Raw genomic sequence first — 21,187 nt, 5'->3', positions numbered from 1 at the left:
TCTGAAATATTTTTTCTGTCTTCTTTTGAAAAGGAATTTTAGAAAACCGTGTTTAGTAACTCTGCTTAAGTGGCTCTGTCATCAGAAACATCACCAATGTTATCATACAGTGGAAGTAATGGTTGTGTCTTGCCACTGGTGTAGTATAAACATCACCAGGATTTCTTTGGGTTTTCTGCCAGACTTCGAGACAGAATTTCATTGTGGAAACTATTAAATGCATCTCACATTGAAGTGAGCTTCTGCAAAACTTTGCCAATATTGAGGAATTTGCATTCTTTCAAATTTGGCTTGCTTTTATCACTGCTTCTGCAACAGTGTTCTGACTCATTCTGTGAACTAATTTATTTCGTATGTATCTCTCAATTTCCATCAGCACAATATCTTTATATTTAAACCACATCTTGTCTATGCTTACGTAGTCAGACTGGAAGGAGTTAAGACTCTCTCTTAGCAAGGTGTCAAATGAATTTTTATCTCATTTTTGAAATAGATGTATTTTGGGTTCATTTTTGGTGGATTTGGATGTTATAGTATTCTATCTAGCTACAACAACCATGTAGTCGTTAATCCCTTTATGGCTTGAATCTCCTTATTGGACCATGAATATTTATTGCTAAAAGATCAAGCATGCTTTCGCAATCATTTACACTTCGACTGGGCTCCTGAACTAGATGATCAAAACAATTTTCTGAGGATTTCGTACGACGTTTTATGCCCACCATCGTCTTCAAACATGTATTTTCGCCAACATATAAAGAGTAGATTGAAGTCACCACCAAAAATTTTGTCTAAAATTATTTCTGGCTTTAGCCAGCTTTCTGTACCTATACAGATTTGAGATTCAGTGGTTTCTGTTAGTGCTTGGAACTCTGGTTCTTTTCCAACACAGCTACAATAGTTTAAAGCTATGGTATTTATTCTTTCTATGTCTACCTTCCTCCTGTTTTCGTCCTGCATCCTTTCATATTGAAGCCTTTACTGCAAGTTCCCAAGTCCCTCTAACAAAAAACTGCCCAGTCCCCTCCATACAGCCCCACTGCTGATGTAACTTCTTCCTTCATGTAGTGAACTCCTGACCTGTTTAGCATTACCTGGGAACCCACCATCCTAAGGTGTAAATTGAGGAATGTGCAACCCCTGTAGCTGCTTCCTCTGTGTAGTGACCTTCCTGACCTATTTAGTAATACCTGGGAATCCATCACCCCAAGGTGTAAGTTGAGGAATCTGCAACTTACATGGCTGCAGAACCCTCTGAGTCTGTTATTCATACCCCCCTCAGCACTGTACCAAAGGACCACAGTCGGTTCTGTACATAATGTTGCAGATGGTGGGCTCTGCTTTCATCTCTCAAGGAAGACTGGCAGTCTTTCCTACTTCAGCTGACCACTTGAAACCACACAGAATCTCCAATCCAAAGCTACACACATCGATAGCACCAACATGAGCCACCACCTGCAGTTATCTGCACACTGTGCTCTCCATGGCATCAAGAAGCACCCTTCCACATGTCTAATGACTACTCCTGGTATGTATACAGAATACAAATAGGAGTCCTTTCCCTCCTGTGAAGCTGTGTCCCTACGGGACACCATTATGCACCTAACACTGAAGTTCCCAACTACCAGTAATCCTACTCTCTGTGAATGCTCAGACTTGTAGGCCGAGAGGATTCCTCTGAAAAAGGGTGAGCAACTTCATCTGGCTCAGGGACTTTGTTGAACACAGATAGTGCCTGAAAACTGTTCATCAAACGAACCTGGAAAGCCCTGCCATTAGCCATTGGAAAGTCTTTCGCTGCCAGCCACACCTTAGAACGACCTTCCACTCACCATGGATGAGGGATCAGTGTGGGCAGTACCCAGAATGGCTATTGTAGTGGACTGATGGGGGACACATGGGTCATGCTGGACATTCCTCACATAGTCTCACCTGGCCTCCCAACAGTGGCATCCATTAGCGATAGCCTCAAGTTGTGTGATTGAAACCAATGCCACCTGGTGCTGTGAGCGATGGGTCACCAAGTTGTCTTGCATCTGAACATTGCAGTACTGATGGCCTGATAAATACACAGACATGTATGAAATATAAGAGGTCAAGCTAAAAAACACTGATGAAATGTAAAGTACGTCACTTCTTTTGAGAAGCTGTGTCAGTTCACAGTACTCGTAAATATAATTTTCAAACGAATGATGCAGTCGCCTTTATCTGCAGCAGGAACACAGGTCCTCACTCACCGACAGTCTAACTGACACTGACCTAATGTAACCAAAACAAATAAACGAAAAACTGTAAGACACGAGGGTCAATACAAGCGTCGATGCATGGGGTTGCGGGGGGGAGGGGAAGGGGGAGTACTTTACATCAAACCGCTATGAAAACGATAGACTGTGCCTCGTAAACAGACAAATACGCCAAAAAATTATTTTAAAATAAATTAGTATCCACACATATAACTCAAAATAATTCGCTCCTGTTTGAAGTTCGTGAACATAATTTGCAAATGAACGTTGTACTCGCCTTTATCTGCAGCAGAAACGCAGGTCCTCTCTCACTGACAGTCTAGCCGACACTGACCTGATGTAACCAAAATAAATAAACAAAAACCCGTACGATTTTAGGGCCGATGCAAGCGGGGGTACTGTACACAACACTGCTATTAAAACGAAAGACTGTGCCTCGTAAGCACACAAATACGCCAGGAATTAAATTAAATTAGTATCCACACAGATAACTGAAATTAGGCCGCTCCGAAGCAAACGAACTGTGTACTCTTCTTTATCTACAGCAGGTGCTCTGTCACTGACTGTCTAGCCAATATTGTGAATGTCGTCACGTGGAAGGTGGAGGGCCAGTTGCACATGTGGAAGGATGTTGGCAATCACTCTCATTAGCATTTTAGGACTTAATTTTGTTTGTATAGTTGGTTGCACAATACGACCCTTGGGAAACACAGTCAAAACAAGTGCAACGTCATAATAACCATTGCTAGTTTGTGATATCCATTGAATCGGCTGCAGTGCTGTGTGTTCGCCATGTACATGGGTCACAAATGTGGGAATTCGTTAGTGGAGCGTAAATGGCATGTTGTGTTGTTAATGTTCTACGAATTACACACTTTATTACTGTGGTTACACATAGAATAATCACAGAGCACGTTACAGGAATGCATGCCACAACACACTACACAGGAAACAGAAAGATAAGAACAACAATTTCTATAAAGATTAACACTCGTTCACTATTTGTATTATCGGATTGGTGGTCGACGTCGATCTCTGAGATCGTTGCAATCAATTTCGAATATTAGCAGACGACAACACCGTTCTTCCCACTAGCTAACTCGAAGTCAAATTTTTTGTCCAGAGGAACTTTGGCGCCCCGTTCCATTCAATATCGTTCTATTCTGTTGATGACCTGTGCAAATTCAGCAATTTGAAACACATTGTGGAATATCTTGACGCCCTTTCCGTGCCATTCCATCAAATTTGAACTGACCAGTGCTGAGAAGAAGAAATCCAACAGTCTATCTCAATTAAAGGGCGTCACTATACTGATTTTCAACCAACAGCTCCTTTTCAGTCATTGTTTTTTTTCCTACGACCCCCTTATGGAAGACATCTCCGTCATCATCAATTATGTTCAGACCACGACTTTTTCCTGACGCATTTCTATGGCTACATATTTTGTTCTCACCTAGAGATGGCGACACCAGTCATGTTTTTTTACGTGCACGTTTTCTATTAAAACAGAAGGTTCTTCTATTGAATTTATATAGTGCTCCTGTCTCTGATGTATTCTGTAAAATTAGGATAATTGTTGGCCGTGAATACATCATATATGGTCGTTGTGTATACGTTATTGCATTATGAAATCTCGTAAGATCGTTGGTCTTTATTGTACGTTCTGTCAAAAATTTTGTACGTAGATTGCAAAATTAATCAGAGGCTTTGGGTGTTGCAGCCATGGAGGTATACATCCATGGCAGCAACTGCGTAAGTTGTAACATCTCTGAGAAAGTCTTTCGATAAACGTTTCGTAATAGGTTAAGTTGTTGGTGTTACCCATGCATGAGAATTATTGTAAAGTAAACTGATATGGGAGATCGAACGACGTATTCCGGTAGCATGTATTCCGATTTTTCGAATAAGGATTCCGACTTGAACGTTACAGGTAAGAAAACTCAGTAAAATATATGTTGCACAATAGGTAGCATCGACTAAATTTCTTCAGTTCAAAACTAAAAATATAAATTTTCATTCCAATGACATTGTCACCAACGATTACAGAACTGTTTCGCTGATTTGTTCGCAATGTTGTGCAGAGCTATGTGTGATAACTGGGATTAGTAACTGAACAGTTTCCTAAATCTTTTTTAGATAACATAGGCTTAACGTCTGTGTTGTGAAATTATAGAAATGTTCATGTGTTCTGAAGAGGTAGAACAATGATTTGATAGCACTTAGTGTAATGCATTGAAACGTCGCGGTATTTTTTTGGCATCAGTTATAACTAAATAGTACATTTCGAAACTTATGTTTTATTCTAAATGATTTATAGATGTGAGTCCTCGAATGCAGTTGTTGTTGTAATGATGTATATGTATTTAGAAGAGTGCGTAATTTTAATTTGTTGCAGGCTCAACGAAAAACCTTGCTCCCCTCTCTCCTTACCTGAACTTCAACCCTGTGTATCTACCACAAAGCCAGCCGGAATTCATATTCCCTGAAGGTGCTTCGAGACAGAGAGGGCGATATGAGCTAGCGTTTTCACAGATAGGCGTTTCATGCATGGCTGGAGCAACAATAGGAGGCATTAACGGATTTTACAATGGGCTGAAAAGTACAACCCTTGCAGGACATACTGGGAAGTTGAGAAGAACACAGTAAGTAAATTTTTCTACACACACACACACATATATGTATTGGAGCTTTGTTCTGTAATGTAACCTTAAAATACGTGTGAAGAAATGTTGTACTCACATAAAGTTTTTTCTAAAAACATTGATCTGTGCAAATTCGTGGGTTATATTTGGCAAATTTTCCTCAAGATAAGGAATTTGTGCATTTTTATTGAAGTCTTTCACTGGGAATATTAAAAAGAATTGATGTGTTAAATTTAATTTTGAGAAAACCAATGTAATAGGCCTATACATGTGGTTACATTAAAGTTTCTGTGTAAGAAATTGCATTCGACATGTTTTATCGCAACACTGAGAAGGATCAAGAAGTCGGCTGTGTACCGGTACAACCCCTTGTCATTTGGAAGTAAGTTTCTCATATCATTGCTGCTTTTTGCCATTTTCTTTGTTTTTCACATTTGTTGCCTCCATACAAATTTAATCCTTAACATCCCTGTTGCGGTCTCACAGACAGCATTTGTTGTTACTCTGTTGCTAATGCATAGTGATGGGGTAGGAGATTAGTGTTTTCCAGTTCTTTCCTGAAGTATCAATAACTTGAATGTGGCTTCGACCTATACTATTACTATTATATCAGTCTATGAGCCCGCACCTGGGACTTTCTGTTACGAATTCAGTAACCAGATCTACGGCCACTGTTCATGTTATGGACTCAGACTTCGAGGATACTGCCTTAAAATAGCTTGGGGACGGGTTAGGAAGTGATGTTGGATCAACAGTGTCAACGAAATTGAAAGTGAACATAATACAGTATAAGAACAGTGCAATTGTGAAGATTAATTTATTTTGCTGCTTATGAATTCCTTGGGCGAAAGAAGTGATGAACACAGATTTGTGGAGACTTAATCTTTTGCTCTGCTGAAATGCAGCAGGTTGAAACAAATATCGCTGCTTCTCGAAGCCTGTGTTAATGATGACCAGTGGCATTATTTCTCTGCATGTTACACATAAGGCGGCTGAATACATTATTTCTTCACAATTCCTGCAAGGACTGTACTCGGGTGAACTCCATTAATTTTTGAAGAAGCTTGTAAACTCATTGGTGATGCCACAGATACAAAAACGAGTTGACAAGTATCGCACAGCCCATGAATTTCGTTCATCCTTCACTTAGTTTCGAATACAGTAGAACCAAGGGAAGTTGTTGTAGAATGATTGGAAAAATGCAAAACATGCTCCCAAAAAACAAAGGTACACATTTACATTGTTGCAAGCCAATCTGACTTGAAATCTGTACAGAAATTTCCATCAAGTGCAAAGAAAGTCTCTGAAAGAAGGAAACTAAACACCTAAAAAGTACTAGTGTAATTTTCATTTTTTGGAATGTTTTGTAGCAGTTTGTTTGTATTATTACATGTGTAATAAACAATAAAAATATAGGCATAGTGCATATCAATTCAGGCAGGCTAGGGAGAATCTTATCTTCATAGTCTCAGATGTTATCGAATTTAGCACATGTTAAAATGAAGGACTAAGTAAGGAATACGTATTTTTTGTTTTCTCCAAAATAATTTCTGTTCAGAGATACAGCCCTCCAAAGATGACACCATTTTGGAAAAAAAATTAATAGGCTGTATCTTTGGAACATTTCTAGATATTTTATTGTGTTTTTTATTTGAAAGATAGTTGCTTTATGATTACAAAGAAATCCTCCATTTGGACGTATCTGTCAAAGTTCTGTTACTATTGTGTTCTCAACATTTTTTTATAATGTATGTAAATTTTTTCTCAAACTGCCAGCCCATAATTTTTATTATTATTATTATTACCACATTATCACATAATAGGCTCATAAAAATCAAAACATAGCCTTATTTGACATAATTTTAGTTTCGAAAGATTAGTAAGACTCATTTTTCAAGCGTTTTTAAGGTTCCAAAATGTATGTGAAAGCTCTAAGGACTTAAAAGGTTTCAATTTATAATTTATACAACTTGTATGCACTGTTTTGTGCTCAAATTAGCCAGTCAATGATCTAAAAATGTGTTCCACTGCTTCAGTAGCTTCCTTTGATACAGAGTGATGTCTTTCTGTTGAACCAGTAGGAACTGGAGCACTTACAATCTTCAAACCATTGTGAACAGGAAGTGAGCACTAATGCAGGAAGTGAGCACTAATGGCGTTGTTGCTGTTCTTCACCTGGATGGGTACCTTTATCCAGTAGCTGGTCCATGTGGTAGCATAAATGAAGTCATAGTCGCAATTTGGGAGTAGTTGTGAATGGTTGTTTCTGCCATATTGGTGACGTCATTGGTCAAAGCAGAACGGATGGAATCGGACATTTCTGTTACCCCAAGTTCACTATAATTTTGCGTATCTCATAACTGGTGTCCATAATCTCTGCAATCCACCAGTCACAGTCATACACACACGCACAAACTTCCTCCTTCTCAGGGTGTGAATCTGAATATTATCCTGCTGTTTCTGAGGCGTTGGCCAAATGAATGAAATTTCTTCTTTCTTGTTGTTTAAAGTGCGTGCAATATGAGTTCGTCCATCACTTTGAGTCCAAAAATGTGTCTTCTGAATTCCATTCTCAGGGGTAGTTTGTTTTGACTATTCTTTTTTTTGCTCACGGAATTCTTCAATTTCCTCTTTGGACAAAAGAATCAGGGCTGTGGTTGTGTAAGATCTAAGACTCTCATAAAATCCTCAGCATTCTGAATCACAGCTATTTTTGGTGTGGAAAAGTTATGTTTTGTAGCATGGTGCTCCAGCAGGCCTCCTACACCATCACAAGACCCCTTCCCGTGACGTAGTACTGTATACCCAGTTAGTTGACACAAGCAACTTACTCAATTCAAACAGCTGGTAACGATTTTTAAAATGATTAGGAGCACCATCAGAAATAATGATCTTCTCTGCCCCTGTTTGCAGCTGAAGAATTTTGCGCATTGCTTATGTGCTGAGTCATGTCCTGCGTCATCACTTATAACTGCAACACTTGTGGTCTTGTTTTGAAAATGTCACTCCTGTAAAAATTGAAACCTGGTCATTGCTCCAATTATACCCTTGTACTTCTTGTGGGAGAATTACAGACCAGTTCTCAGCAAAATCACAGTGAAGCACTAAACACAGTTCTTCAGCCTATACACACCCTTGTACTTCTGCAATGTGTTGTTGCTATTTCTTCAGATACTGGCATGTTACTGCTTTCACTGACAATTTACCAGGTTCATCAATGAAACTTTCAAAGGCAACAGTTTTATTTATTAGTTTATTTTCCTGCCATGTTGCATATGTAATTTCTGCAGAGTTATCTGCTACTTCTTCCAGGCCAAGTGTCTGTAAAGACAGTCCTTTCTTTCCAGGGCAGTCACCAAGTTCTTAAAACAAACAAGTCTCTCACTTTACGTCACAGACTGTTAATGACTTCATAGGCCCAACCAAGGTGTCATACGTCACGTGCTCCAGTAAGTTCTTCAAAGTTACCACACAAAGTTCAAAATGCGCGCAGTACTCAGGTAAACAGACATCTCTAGGTGAGTGTGAAACTGCCCACTTAGGTTGAAGTGCATAAAATTTTGTTCTTCGGATATGTGAAGTTGTATTTTTGCTTTTATAAACTGCAAAAGTTTCTTTAATACTGCAATTCATGTACCTTATCACTTTCACAGCGTTTTGACCTTCAACTGTTACAGTTATAGTGTCTTTTTTGTTGGCACTCCGGCGAGAACAGTCCCATTTATCTTCCAGATAAAATGACTGCGCTATTTGAACTTGAGCTGCTTATACTGGATGACCATAATTAGGATCTTGTCTTCCAAAGACTCTTTTTACGGACCTAACATTTCTTGATTTGTCTACCATGTACTTCGATACTGATGAAATGTGCTTCAAAATTTTTCTTTGGAAATGTCTCCAGAATAATAGTTAAAACTTGCACCTTTTCACTGTAGGATGCACAATATTCAATAGCTGAAGTGACATTTGTGAAAAATTCCTGGCAAGAGGTGCTAGAGTGCTTTGGATCATTTTCTTCTGAAGATGTAATTTGTACTTTGAAGAGTGTGGGCAGTTTTGCTGTAGTGTATTCATCCATAGCTTCAGTAATTTCTTTGCGCTTTCTTGACACACAGAGCTTATGACTTGACTTCACTGACCACCGTTTCTTGACAGGACTAAGACCTACGTCTGTAGTTGACTTATTCAGGGTATTTAATACTTCATCTATTGATGTAAAATTTGCACCATGGGATGCTTCATCTTGTTCATACTATCATTGTTGTTATTCTGTCAAAACATTGAGAAAACAAAAAGTTGTCACTGGAAATGTCTTCACTTTGAAATAGTCTTCAAATGAGAATACTTATTCCCAACCTGAACGAAGTCTGTTTTTCTGTTTGTCTATATATCACTCTTCTATGGATATTCAATAGTCAGCACTCTTAACCCTGCTGTGCTGTGGCTCCAGTCAGAAGACATTTTTAACAGTCCTTTTCGCAAAACATACTGCAACTGTGTCAACCGGCAAATTCCTCACGAAAACACAGAACTCGTTGGATTGTCTCATATTTCTTAGAAGCCCCTTCAGTAAACAAATTAGCACTGAACAAAAGTAACAACCACGACAAAGAAACTGACAAGAAACTACAACAAAGTGTAAGAAATATCTGCAACAATGAAAGTGAAAAGAAACAACTGTGACAAAGACGATTGAAATAAACATTGTTACAAAGAAATTAGTAAGAAAAAAACTTCAGTGAAGACATACATTACCCTTGAAAGTAAAAAATGATTTTTTAAAATAAAACCTCTCAAACTTTAAAGTGGAAGCTCTCCTTTACAGAGAATATAGTACTACATTGTACTAATCAACAGGAGAAAAATCTAATTTTTCTCGATTGGCATTTTTGAAAATAAAATTTTTTCTGTGAATTATAAAAAAAATTACAGAAGATGACAGTAAAATAACTTTGATGGATATGTTCAAACGGAGGATACCATTGTAATCATAAAGTGGTTACTTCTCAAATTAAAAAAAAAAAACTCTTAACAAAATATTTAGAACTGTTACAGAGATACAGCAGTTTAAAATTTTTCCTGAAATTCGCATCTTCAAAATGGTGTTTGCAGTGTCATCTTTGGAGGCCTGTATCTCAGGGCAGGAATTTTTGTGAGGAAAAAACAAATGTGTTCTTACTTACTCCTGAATTTTAACATGTGCTAATTCAATAACATCCGAGACTATGAAGGTAACCCCCAGCCTGAAGTGATACGGATTATGCCATAGCAAAGCAAAATTTGGAGTGCAGGGTATTCGAGAATCCATAGTGTTAACTTTGTTATGTAGTATTGTGTTCATTTTTTGTACTTTTCTGTTGAAATGTTTTTTAAATGTGCTTTTCATAATAATAAACTTTAAAGTTTATCTTATAGCTGTTTAAATACAGTGGTTCCTTGGGCATCACCTGGGACGGTGTAAGACCAAGAAATGAACAGGAATGCTAATGGTTAACTTTGTGTCACATAACCTCCAGTCCCTATTGAATCCCTTTGGCCCATCCCAGAACATCTACAAAGTCCATCTCTCTCGAATCCCCCCCCCCCCCCCCCCCACACACACACACACACACACACATACTCAGCTTATGCATGCTTCCAAAATTCATAAATCCTCAATTGTGGACAGTTACTGTGCTTCCACTGAGTGTATTTTCCCTCTTACTTGCCAACACTGCCAGTCAGTTGCCTGAGGCCCATTCTGTCAAATCAAAGATGCTAACAACTTCCTTCACCGTCTTGCGATCACCCCCACCCCATTACCACCTGGGTCCCTACTCATTACTGTCTATGCCACTTCCCTATACAGCAACATCCTTAATACCCATGGCCTTGCTACTGCCAAACACTACCTCTCCCAGTGCCTTTCAGACTCCAAACCCACCACCTCATTCCTCACCCAACTTACCAACTATATCCTCACATACACTTCTCCTTGTAGAGAAGGATATACAAACAAGTAGATTGCACAGCGAAGGGCAATCCATATGGCTCTCACTGTTGCCAACTTGTTTATGGACAATCTTAAGGGAACTTTGCAACTCTCCTAAATCCCATGTCTGGTTCACATTCATTAATCTACATCTACATTTATACTCCGCAAGCCACCCAACGGTGTGTGGCGGAGGGCACTTTACGTGCCTCTGTCATTACCTCCCTTTCCTGTTCCAGTCGCGTATGGTTCGCGGGAAGAACGACTGTCTGAAAGCCTCCGTGCGCGCTCTAATCTCTCTAATTTTACATTCGTGATCTCCTCAGGAGGTACAAGTAGGGGGAAGCAATATATTCGATACCTCATCCAGAAACGCACCCTCTCAAAACCTGGCGAGCAAGCTACACCGCGATGCAGAGCGCCTCTCTTGCAGAGTCTGCCACTTGAGTTAATTAAACATCTCCGTAACGCTATCACGGTTACCAAATAACCCTGTGACGAAACGCGCCGCTCTTCTTTGGATCTTCTCTATCTCCTCCGTCAAACCGATCTGGTACGGATCCCACACTGATGAGCAGTACTAAAGTACAGGTCGAACGAGTGTTTTGTAAGCCACCTCCTTTGTTAATGGACTACATTTTCTAAGCACTCTCCCAATGAATCTCAACCTGGTACCCGCCTTACCAACAATTAATTTTATATGATCATTCCACTTCAAATCGTTCCGCACGCATACTCCCAGATATTTTACAGAAGTAACTGCTACCAGTGTTTGTTCCGCTATCATATAATCATACAATAAAGGATCCTTCTTTCTATGTATTCGCAGTACATTACATTTGTCTATGTTAAGGGTCAGTTGCCACTCCCTGCACCAAGTGCCTATCCGCTGCAGATCTTCCTGCATTTCGCTACAATTTTCTGATGCTGCAACTTCTCTGTATACTACAGCATCATGCGCGAAAAGCCGCATGGAACTTCCGACACTATCTACTAGGTCATTTATATATATTGTGAAAAGCAATGGTCCCATAACACTCCCCTGTGGCACGCCAGAGGTTACTTTAACGTCTGTAGACGTCTCTCCATTGATAACAACATGCTGTGTTCTGTTTGCTAAAAGCTCTTCAGTCCAGCCACACAGCTGGTCTGATATTCCGTAGGCTCTTACTTTGTTTATCAGGCAACAGTGCGGAACTGTATCAAACGCCTTCCAGAAGTCAAGGAAAATAGCATCTTTGGGAGCCCTTATCTAATATTTTCTGGGTCTCATGAACAAATAAAGCGAGTTGGGTCTGACACGATCGCTGTTTCCGGAATCCATGTTGATTCCTACATAGTAGATTCTGGGTTTCCAAAAACGACATGATACTCGAGCAAAAAACATGTTCTAAAATTCTACAACAGATCGACGTCAGAGATATAGGTCTATAGTTTTGCGCATCTGCTCGACAACCCTTCTTGAAGACTGGGACTGCCTATGCTCTTTTCCAATCATTTGGAACCCTCCGTTCCTCTAGAGACTTGCGGTACACGGCTGTTAGAAGGGGGGCAAGTTCTTTCGCGTACTCTGTGTAGAATCGAATTGGTATCCCACCAGGTCCAGTGGACTTTCCTCTATTGAGTGATTCCAGTTGCTTTTCTATTCCTTGGACACTTATTTCGATGTCAGCCATTTTTTCGTTTGTGCGAGGATTTAGAGAAGGAACTGCAGTGCTGTCTTCCTCTGTGAAACAGCTTTGGAAAAAGGTGTTTAGTATTTCAGCTTTACGCTTGTCATCCTCTGTTTCAATGCCATCATCATCCCGTAGTGTCTGGATATGCTGTTTCGAGCCACTTACTGATTTAACGTAAGACCAGAACTTCCTAGGATTTTCTGTCAAGTCGGTACATAGAATTTTACTTTCGAATTCACTGAACGCTTCACGCATAGCCCTCCTTACGCTAACTTTGACATCGTTTAGCTTCTGTTTGTCTGAGAGGTTTTGGCTGCGTTTAAACTTGGAGTGGAGCTCTCTTTGCTTTCGCAGTAGTTTCCTAACTTTGTTGTTGTACCACGGTGGGTTTTTCCCGTCCCTCACAGTTTTACTCGGCACGTACCTGTCTAAACCGCATATCTTTATGATGTGGACTGAGGACCAAGACCTTATCCTCAATCCTCCGCTACCTCAGCACTTCTCCCATCTGCTTCGCATGCTTCTCCTCAACCCAACCTTTCTGGACTTTGATCTACACCTTTCCAATGGCTCCTCCATGCTTTGTTTGTATTAAAGTCACTAACTGCCAACAGTACCTGCATTTTGACAGCTGTCACCTTTTCCACACCAAGAAATTGCTCCCATGCAGCCTGGCTGCATGTGGACACCATATCTACAGCCTAACCAGGTTAGGCTGATAATGAGAGAGATATTATTTATTTTTGTAGATATTATTTATTTTTGTAGATATTATTTATTTTTGTAGATATTATTTATTTTTGTAGATATTATTTATTTTTGTAGATATTATTTATTTTTGTAGATATTATTTATTTTTGTAGATATTATTTATTTTTGTAGATATTTTATAAAAATGTAATTAAGTCTCTAGTTTTTGTTTTCCTCGTCTTTACCCCGTATCTTCATTGAGTCAGCGTATTAACCTGGATTTGGCAATGTTAGTGGTGTAGGGTGGTTGGATGCCTTTCTCACCTTGAGGTGTCCCCCACCCCCTACCATCAGGCCCAGATGGAAATTGGTATCCCATTTGTTTTATCAAATATTATTCTTGTCAAAGTGTGAGAACTTTCGCAAATTGTGCAACTGAGGTGGGATGTGAGTACCAGCCCGGTATTCACCTAGACAGATGTGCAGTATTCTCAAGATTTGATTACTGCATATTACAAGTGCATGTTTTTATTACAGGCTCCTAAATTATGTTATGAAACAAGGAGCAGCAACTGCCAACACCCTTGGCGTCATAGCCGTTATGTACAGTGGCTTTGGCACAATATTGTCATGGATGAGAGGATGTGATGACGAACTCAATACAATCTCAGCTGCAACTGCAACAGGCTTGTTGTACAAGTCATCAGGTATGTGACTCTTAAGCACAATATATTTAATTGCAGATTATTTTAGACTAGTTAGTGTGTATTCAATAAACATCACAGTGGTGTACCAAGAATACCTGTATCTCACTCCTGAATAATATTCACTGTTTATATATATGGAACAGTTTCCGTTTTTGCAAAATGTGGTTAGTCTTTCCCATCCACAGCAGTCTGATAGGAACTTGTTCAAGCTGCTGTTGAATGCAGCACTCGCTATTGCTGGCAGCCAATGAAATGCAAACAAATCACTTGATTGGCCAGTGACAGTGCCCTCAGAGATAGAGGTTCTGTATATTCACATCAATATGGGAAATTATGAACATTCATATTTGCATTACTAGTTATGGGAACTTGTGGAAAGGTCCTCATTTTACCCATGATGGAGACATCTGTGATGAATTTCTCTGGTAACTTCTGTTCAAAATTTTTTGTGCTTGTGTCAGATAAACAGTTCTAAAAACTACTGGATATCTTGGAGACATAGTTGACCACTGATAGAAAAATAATGAAACAAATACAGTTGGAGGAAACTGGAATACTTGCAGCATCTCTTAAGTCTTGGTATACTTAGTAATTTGAAATATGTTTCTAAGTTCTTGCTGAGTCACAACGGAGCCTTGTGTTCACTTGTGAGTAGGGACTGGAAAATTCGCAATTTTGCAATAAATGCAAAATAGATGCAAATTTTTCCTCAAAATGCAAAACTGCGAGATTACATGATGTTGTTTCATAGCAGTACATCATCTGGTGAACCCCAATTTGGAAAGATAATGTGCACAAAAACCTATTTGCAAAATAGTCTATGAACGCAATGATTTATCGATGCGCTCAATGATCTGGTGCCATGCCAATTGTGGATGGTTGAATGGTCTGTTTAAGATACATGTCAAGTAATGGAGCATAGTACTCAGTCATTGGACCGAGCTTTTTATGAGAAAGAAATACAGGCGTTTGTTTGTTAGCTAAAGCTTAAAAGATAATATAATGCAGATAGTTTTAATGTGGCAAATTACGTGGCGGACGTTTTGAACTGTAGTTGCATCTAATACTGCTGGAGGTTGGGCCTCAACTATATCGTTAACAATATTCTGTTAACTAGGGCTGTGTTTGAAAACAACTCAGACAGTTTCACAGTTTGGGAAATCTCAGGTTTTGTTCGATCTGTTGATCGGCCTGCGGTCTAGTGTGCTGTGTTGGTACTAGACGACCTGTCATAACCTTTTTAATGCACTATGCACTTTATTAATAGAAATAACTGTGAAACACGGACTGAAATATAGGCTAGGGGGCAGTTCGTATGTAACAACGGCGACTAATGAATTAACAAATGGTTGCTATCGAGATTCTATCCAATTCTCGAGCTTTCACTCGCCCCGCGATGTAGTGGCGACTGCTGTTACTATCTCCAAGGCTGGTCTTGTTACAATGGATTCTCTTCATGAAAATTACATTCACATTATTACAATATATTTTTTTGTCCTAATTTTAATTCTTCAGTAATTTTCATGATTATTTCATCTGAATGTTGCCATTTTGTTTTCAAACTGATTAAAATCTGTTGGACTGATATGTAAACAGGGATTGAATTGCTCATTTGCAGCTCTCTCTCTCTCTCTCTCTCTCTCTCTCTCTCTCTCTCTCTCTTATAAACAAATAAAATGTTATACTGGGTTGAGTAAAGTAATATTTTTTGGCGAACAACATTTTTCTTTTTGTCTGTTACCAGTACTTAAAAATCAGCATAAATGTTTTGATGTCCATATGTATGTGTGCTATATGAGAAATCGTATTGTAAATTTGTCCGGAAACAATAGGATATTGTGTAGTGGTAGGATTTAATGCTATTTCCACCACTGTTTTATGAAATTGTCATTGCTGTGAAATTCAACTGTTGTGCGATTGTTTGAACAAGTGCAATAGCGTATCGAACAAAGCAGCTTATTGAGTAACCTCAACTCCGTTTCAGTGCAATTGCTTCAGGCAAATGCTGGCGTGGTTCCTTTGAAAGGGCACAGCCAATTTCCTTCCCTAATCAGAGTTTGTGCTTTGTCTTGAATGACCTCATTGTCGACGAGACATTAAATTCTAATCCCCTCCTCCCTCCTCTTCGAACGCAAGTATCATTTGTCCAGCACTGCTGCTAACTTCAGTGTAAGCAGTTACACGGTAGCCATCCCTGAATACTTTGTGTGGTGTGTAACTCATTGTTTTCTTATATATCTAAAAACAAAGATGATGTAACTTACCAAACGAAAGTGTTGGTATGTTGATAGAGACACACACACAATTCAAGCTTTCGCAACCCAAGGTTGCTTCATCAGGAAAGAGGGAAGGAGAGGGAAAGACGAAAGGATGTGGGTTTTAAGGGAGAGGGTAAGGAGTCATTCCAATCCCGGGAGCGGAAAGACTTACCTTAGGGGAAGAAAGGGACAGGTACACACACACACACACACACACACACACACACACACACACACACACACACAAGCAGACAGATGTAAAGGCCTTTACACATGTCTGCTTGTGTCTGTATATGTGCGGATGCATAGGTGTGTGTGCGAGTGTATACCTGTCCCTTTTCCCCCCCTAAGGTAAGTCTTTCCGCTCCCAGGATTGGAATGACTCCTTACCCTCTCCCTTAAAACTCACATCCTTTCGTCTTTCCCTCTCCTTCCCTCTTTCCTGATGAAGCAACCGTGGGTTGCGAAAGCTTGAAAGCTTGAATTTTGTGTGTTTGTTAGTGTCTCTATCAATGTGCCAACACTTTCGTTTGGTAAGTTAAATCATCTTTGTTTTTAGATATATTTTTCCCACATGGAATGTTTCCCTCTATTATTCATTGTTTTCTTATTTTGAAATAAGTGAAACGACTAGTCCTGTCTATCGCGGGTTTGGGTTACGATCCTTACAACACCTGAAGAGATTGGTGATCCCTGTGACAAAGTGTCAGTTCTGCTGTAAGCTGCTGTCCAGCTAAATGAAGGTGGCATTTGTTTCCCTGCCCTGTGGCAGTCAAAATTCTGGTCTGTTTATGCTCGTGATCATCCACGACTGTAGCCAATAGCGCCCATCCTCTGCATGATAGTGATAGGAAAACAAAATCTGTAACCTTTTCGACCTCGCCAAAATTCGTCTCCTAATGTTAAAATTGAATAGCTGTACCTACAGTTCTACTTCTATGCAAAGTGCCTTGTCAGTTCTATCTGTAACATTGTTAAGCACAGGTCGTAAGGCTATGAATGCCCACGAAAGGTCGAAGTTAGTGCTCTGTAGATTTTTTAATCTTCAAATTAGGCAGAAAAAGATTAATAATGTCCAGAAACACTTTATATCAGAGACACATTCACTTAAATAGTAAGAAAATGCTGCTGCTTTTCAACAGAACAATCATTTCTTTAAATCTTAATTGCAGCCAAACGAAGAAATGAAAGGCCATTTCAGAACAAAAAGGTGTTAAGTTTTTGCAAAAGCAAACATTCCGGTCAGAAAGCTCCCAGTCAGCACTTCTTTACACATTCAATTTCAAATAACTAATAATTTAATTGTCTTCACTATTGTAGTGTGACAGACTTGCAAATTTATGCATCTAGTCATCTACAAACAACAAAAATAATTGCAAATTTTGCCATAAATAATGCTACATTTACCTGTCCGTATTTATGAGCAATGACGTATCCAAAAAGTGGTTGCAGGTAAAGTTAATCGTCGCGCAAATTTAGTGTCCGTGACAACAGATTCCAAACATAACAACAGAATTATCTCCGGGTTTCTTAGTACTCTCCAGACTTGGACAAGGTATACAAGTAAAATGCAAATTTAATTGGATGCTGTGGAACTTCTTGTATCTGGACTAGGTAGGATCATACTTCATCTGTATTATTGAAAGTAAAGTTAATCTGGAAATTCAGAAAAAAAAAAAAATTCAAAGACATGGGTTAAATGACATAGACACGCATTAAATTTATTTTCACATAAATTTTGATAAGATATTGGAAAAAAAAGTTTTGCTGTTCTTTTGTTGTTCGTTAATCCAAAAACTGGTTTGATGCAGCTCTCCATGCTGTTGATTCCTATGCAAACCTCTTCATCTCGAAATATCTACTGCAGTATACATCTATTTGAACCTGCCTACTGTACTCTGCTCTTGGCCTCACTCAGCAAATTTTACTCCCGACACTTCCCTCCAGTACTAAATTGACAATTACTTGATATCTCTGAATGTATTCTATTGATCAGTCCTTTCATTTAGTTCAATTTGCTGCAGGTTTCTTTTCTCCCCAATTCTGTTCAATCCTGTCCTCATTAATTAATGCAATCTACCAATATAATCTTCAGTGTTGTTCTGTAGCTGGCTTTCACGTGTTTGTTCTCCAACTCTCCAAAAGCTGGCAAGTTTCCACTCTTTCTTGTGAGCCTGTCGACAACTCAATGCTGTGACGTCCCCTCTCCCCTTTTGTTGTCACTGTTGATGTTGAGCTGCTACATCTACAGCTTGGTCGGTGGAATGGAGATGCGACGCGCAGTGATGGTTGTCCCCATCGGGTAACTTGGAGCAACACCTGAAAATCTCTAAAAAGAATTGTTCCTCGCATAATGTATGAAAGTCCGTTTGTGAGTTCGCATAGTCTTCTCAGCGATGCGAACTGCTGATTTTTAATTGTCTGTTATGGTTTTGTGATGATGGATCGGATCAATTAAGATTCTTTTCAATTCGTTGATCGTGACAATTACGACAACTTTTACGATCGACGCATTTGTATTATCTTCGTGTGGTCGAATTAATGTTTCCTACTCCAGGCTAATCAGGTATTGCAGTCTTCGATACTATGTCCATTCTTCGTTGTAACTGTTCACTTTGATAAAGGTTGAGTCCAACAATAATATCTCCAATCATTAAAGTTCATTAACTCGTTGTACACTATCAGAATATCACTTCAGTTCAAGTTCTCAAGTCAGAATAACCGAGAACAAAGTCCGCACGTCTCTGTCACACAATATTACTTTTTTTTTAATAGAAACAATCTCGTAGCATTCCGTTTGTGGTACGGTAACAAATGGGGCTTTCTCTCGACTTGGTAGCAAGCAAGTAACTAACATTCCCATGATCGAGCATTGTAGACTCATTGAATTTCCTTTTCACCGCGCTTACTACTCCTTAACATAAATGTTATCTCTGACTGACACTTTACTTTGGACTCAACTTTCGTCGTACTGATTCTCAGTTATTATTGAGATGTTTGATAGCTAATTAAAAATAACCTTTCTTTCTTCCTACCTATATATCATGACATACTCAATAATTATTGAAATTGGAGTTCATCAAAACTTTAAGGTGTTATATTCTTGTCAAAGTTGTCGCACCTGTCAGGATAACACTGTTCCCTACTTTAAATTATCATGACATTCTTATTTGCGTTTCTTGGAGTGTTACAATGCCTCTACTATTCAGTGAGTGGTCTCCTCTATTCCTAGTTATTTACAATTAAAATAAGTGCTAATAATGTTAAACTTCAGAGATTCATTAGATGAAATGGAACCTTATAGCATTTCTCAGGTGAGACCCTCTCCCACTTCCTCTCCCACCCCATCCCACTTCCTCGGTATATTTATTCATTTCTGCAACAAGTGCTTGTAACAAGTTTGTGAAATAAACTCTGCCAATTGACTTGAAGTCAATTTGGGTAAGTATTTGTTCTAATGTAACTGCCTCAACAAGTGCTTACAGAAGTTACTTGCCAATGGAAAAAAGCTTTTTGTTAAACTCCGCACTCAGAGACAAATAAGAATATCTTTCAAGTAGTGCAGATCTTTCTATCTTTTTTCCCCCACTTCTGGCAGCACTAGTGAAAGTGTGAAGTTATTGTGGTCACAGTAAACCTCTCCATGATACACAATGCCTCTCTTCTAATGTCTGCCGCTGGAGTTTGTTGATCATATTTGTAGTTCTCTTGAGGTGACTAAACAAAGTAGAGACGAAATGCACTGCTCTTTGTTGGATCCCCCCACCCCCTTTCCTTGCCCATCATTCTTACGTGGCAGGGATTAAACAGTACTCAGGATTTAGTCGGACAAGTTTCTTCTTCACTTCTACATCAGATGACATCTATTTTTCCTGTTGTTTTATGTGGTCACTCCACTTGAGGTCGCTTTGGCTAATTGTTGTTGTTGTGGTCTTCAGTCCTGAGACTGGTTCGATGCAGCTCTCCATGCTACTCTATCCTGTGCAAGCTTTTTCATCTCCCAGTACCTACTGCAACCTACATCCTTCTGAATCTGCTTAGTGTATTCATCTCTTGGTCTCCCTCTACGATTTTTACCCTCCACGCTGCCCTCCAATACTAAATTGGTGATCCCTTGATGCCTCAGAACATGTCCTACCAACCGATCCCTTCTTCTGGTCAAGTTGTGCCACAAACTTCTCTTCTCCCCAATCCTATTCAATACTTCCTCATTAGTTATGTGATCTACCCACCTAATCTTCAGCATTCTTCTGTAGCACCACATTTCGAAAGCTTCTATTCTCTTCTTGTCCAAACTATTTATCGTCCATGTTTCACTTCCATACATGGCTACACTCCATACGAATACTTTCAGAAATGACTTCCTGACACTTAAATCAATACTGGATGTTAACAAATTTCTCTTCTTCAGAAACGCTTTCCTTGCCATTGCCAGCCTACATTTTATATCCTCTCTACTTCGACCATCATCAGTTATTTTGCTCCCCAAATAGCAAAACTCCTTTACTACTTTAAGTGCCTCATTTCCTAACCTAATTCCCTCAGCATCACCCGACTTAATTCGACTACATTCCATTATCCTTGTTTTGCTTTTGTTGATGTTCATCTTATATCCTCCTTTCAAGACACTGTCCATTCCATTCAACTGCTCTTCCAAGTCTTTTCCTGTCTCTGACAGAATTACAACGTCATCGGCGAACCTCAAAGTTTTTATTTCTTCTCCATGAATTTTAATACGTACTCCAAATTTTTCTTTTGTTTCCTTTACTGCTTGCTCAATATACAGATTGAACAACATCGGGGAGAGGCTACAACCCTGTCTTACTCCCTTCCCAACCACTGCTTCCCTTTCATGTCCCTCGACTCTTATAACTGCTATCTGGTTTCTGTACAAATTGTAAATAGCCTTTCGCTCCCTGTATTTTACCCCTGCCACCTTTAGAATTTGAAAGAGAGTATTCCAGTCAACATTGTCAAAAGCTTTCTCTAAGTCTACAAAT

General features: G+C 39.2%; 1 protein-coding gene across 1 annotated transcript in view; it reads left to right on the top strand.

The window, feature by feature from the left end:
* Positions 1-3,987: 3,987 nt before the first annotated feature.
* Positions 3,988-21,187, top strand: part of LOC124781803 (mitochondrial import inner membrane translocase subunit Tim23-like) — a 57,808-nt gene continuing 40,608 nt past the window's right edge. The window contains exons 1-3 of the mRNA XM_047253890.1: positions 3,988-4,173; positions 4,639-4,885; positions 13,760-13,929. Of these exons, the coding sequence (XP_047109846.1) occupies positions 4,098-4,173; positions 4,639-4,885; positions 13,760-13,929 (493 nt within the window). The 5' untranslated portion in view covers positions 3,988-4,097. The remainder of the gene's footprint in view (positions 4,174-4,638; positions 4,886-13,759; positions 13,930-21,187) is intronic.

This window comes from Schistocerca piceifrons, chromosome 1 (genome assembly GCF_021461385.2).
Source record: "Schistocerca piceifrons isolate TAMUIC-IGC-003096 chromosome 1, iqSchPice1.1, whole genome shotgun sequence".
Lineage (NCBI taxonomy): Eukaryota > Metazoa > Arthropoda > Insecta > Orthoptera > Acrididae > Schistocerca > Schistocerca piceifrons.
Note: the sequence above shows the minus strand (reverse complement) of the source record. Positions and strands in the feature narration are given on the sequence as shown.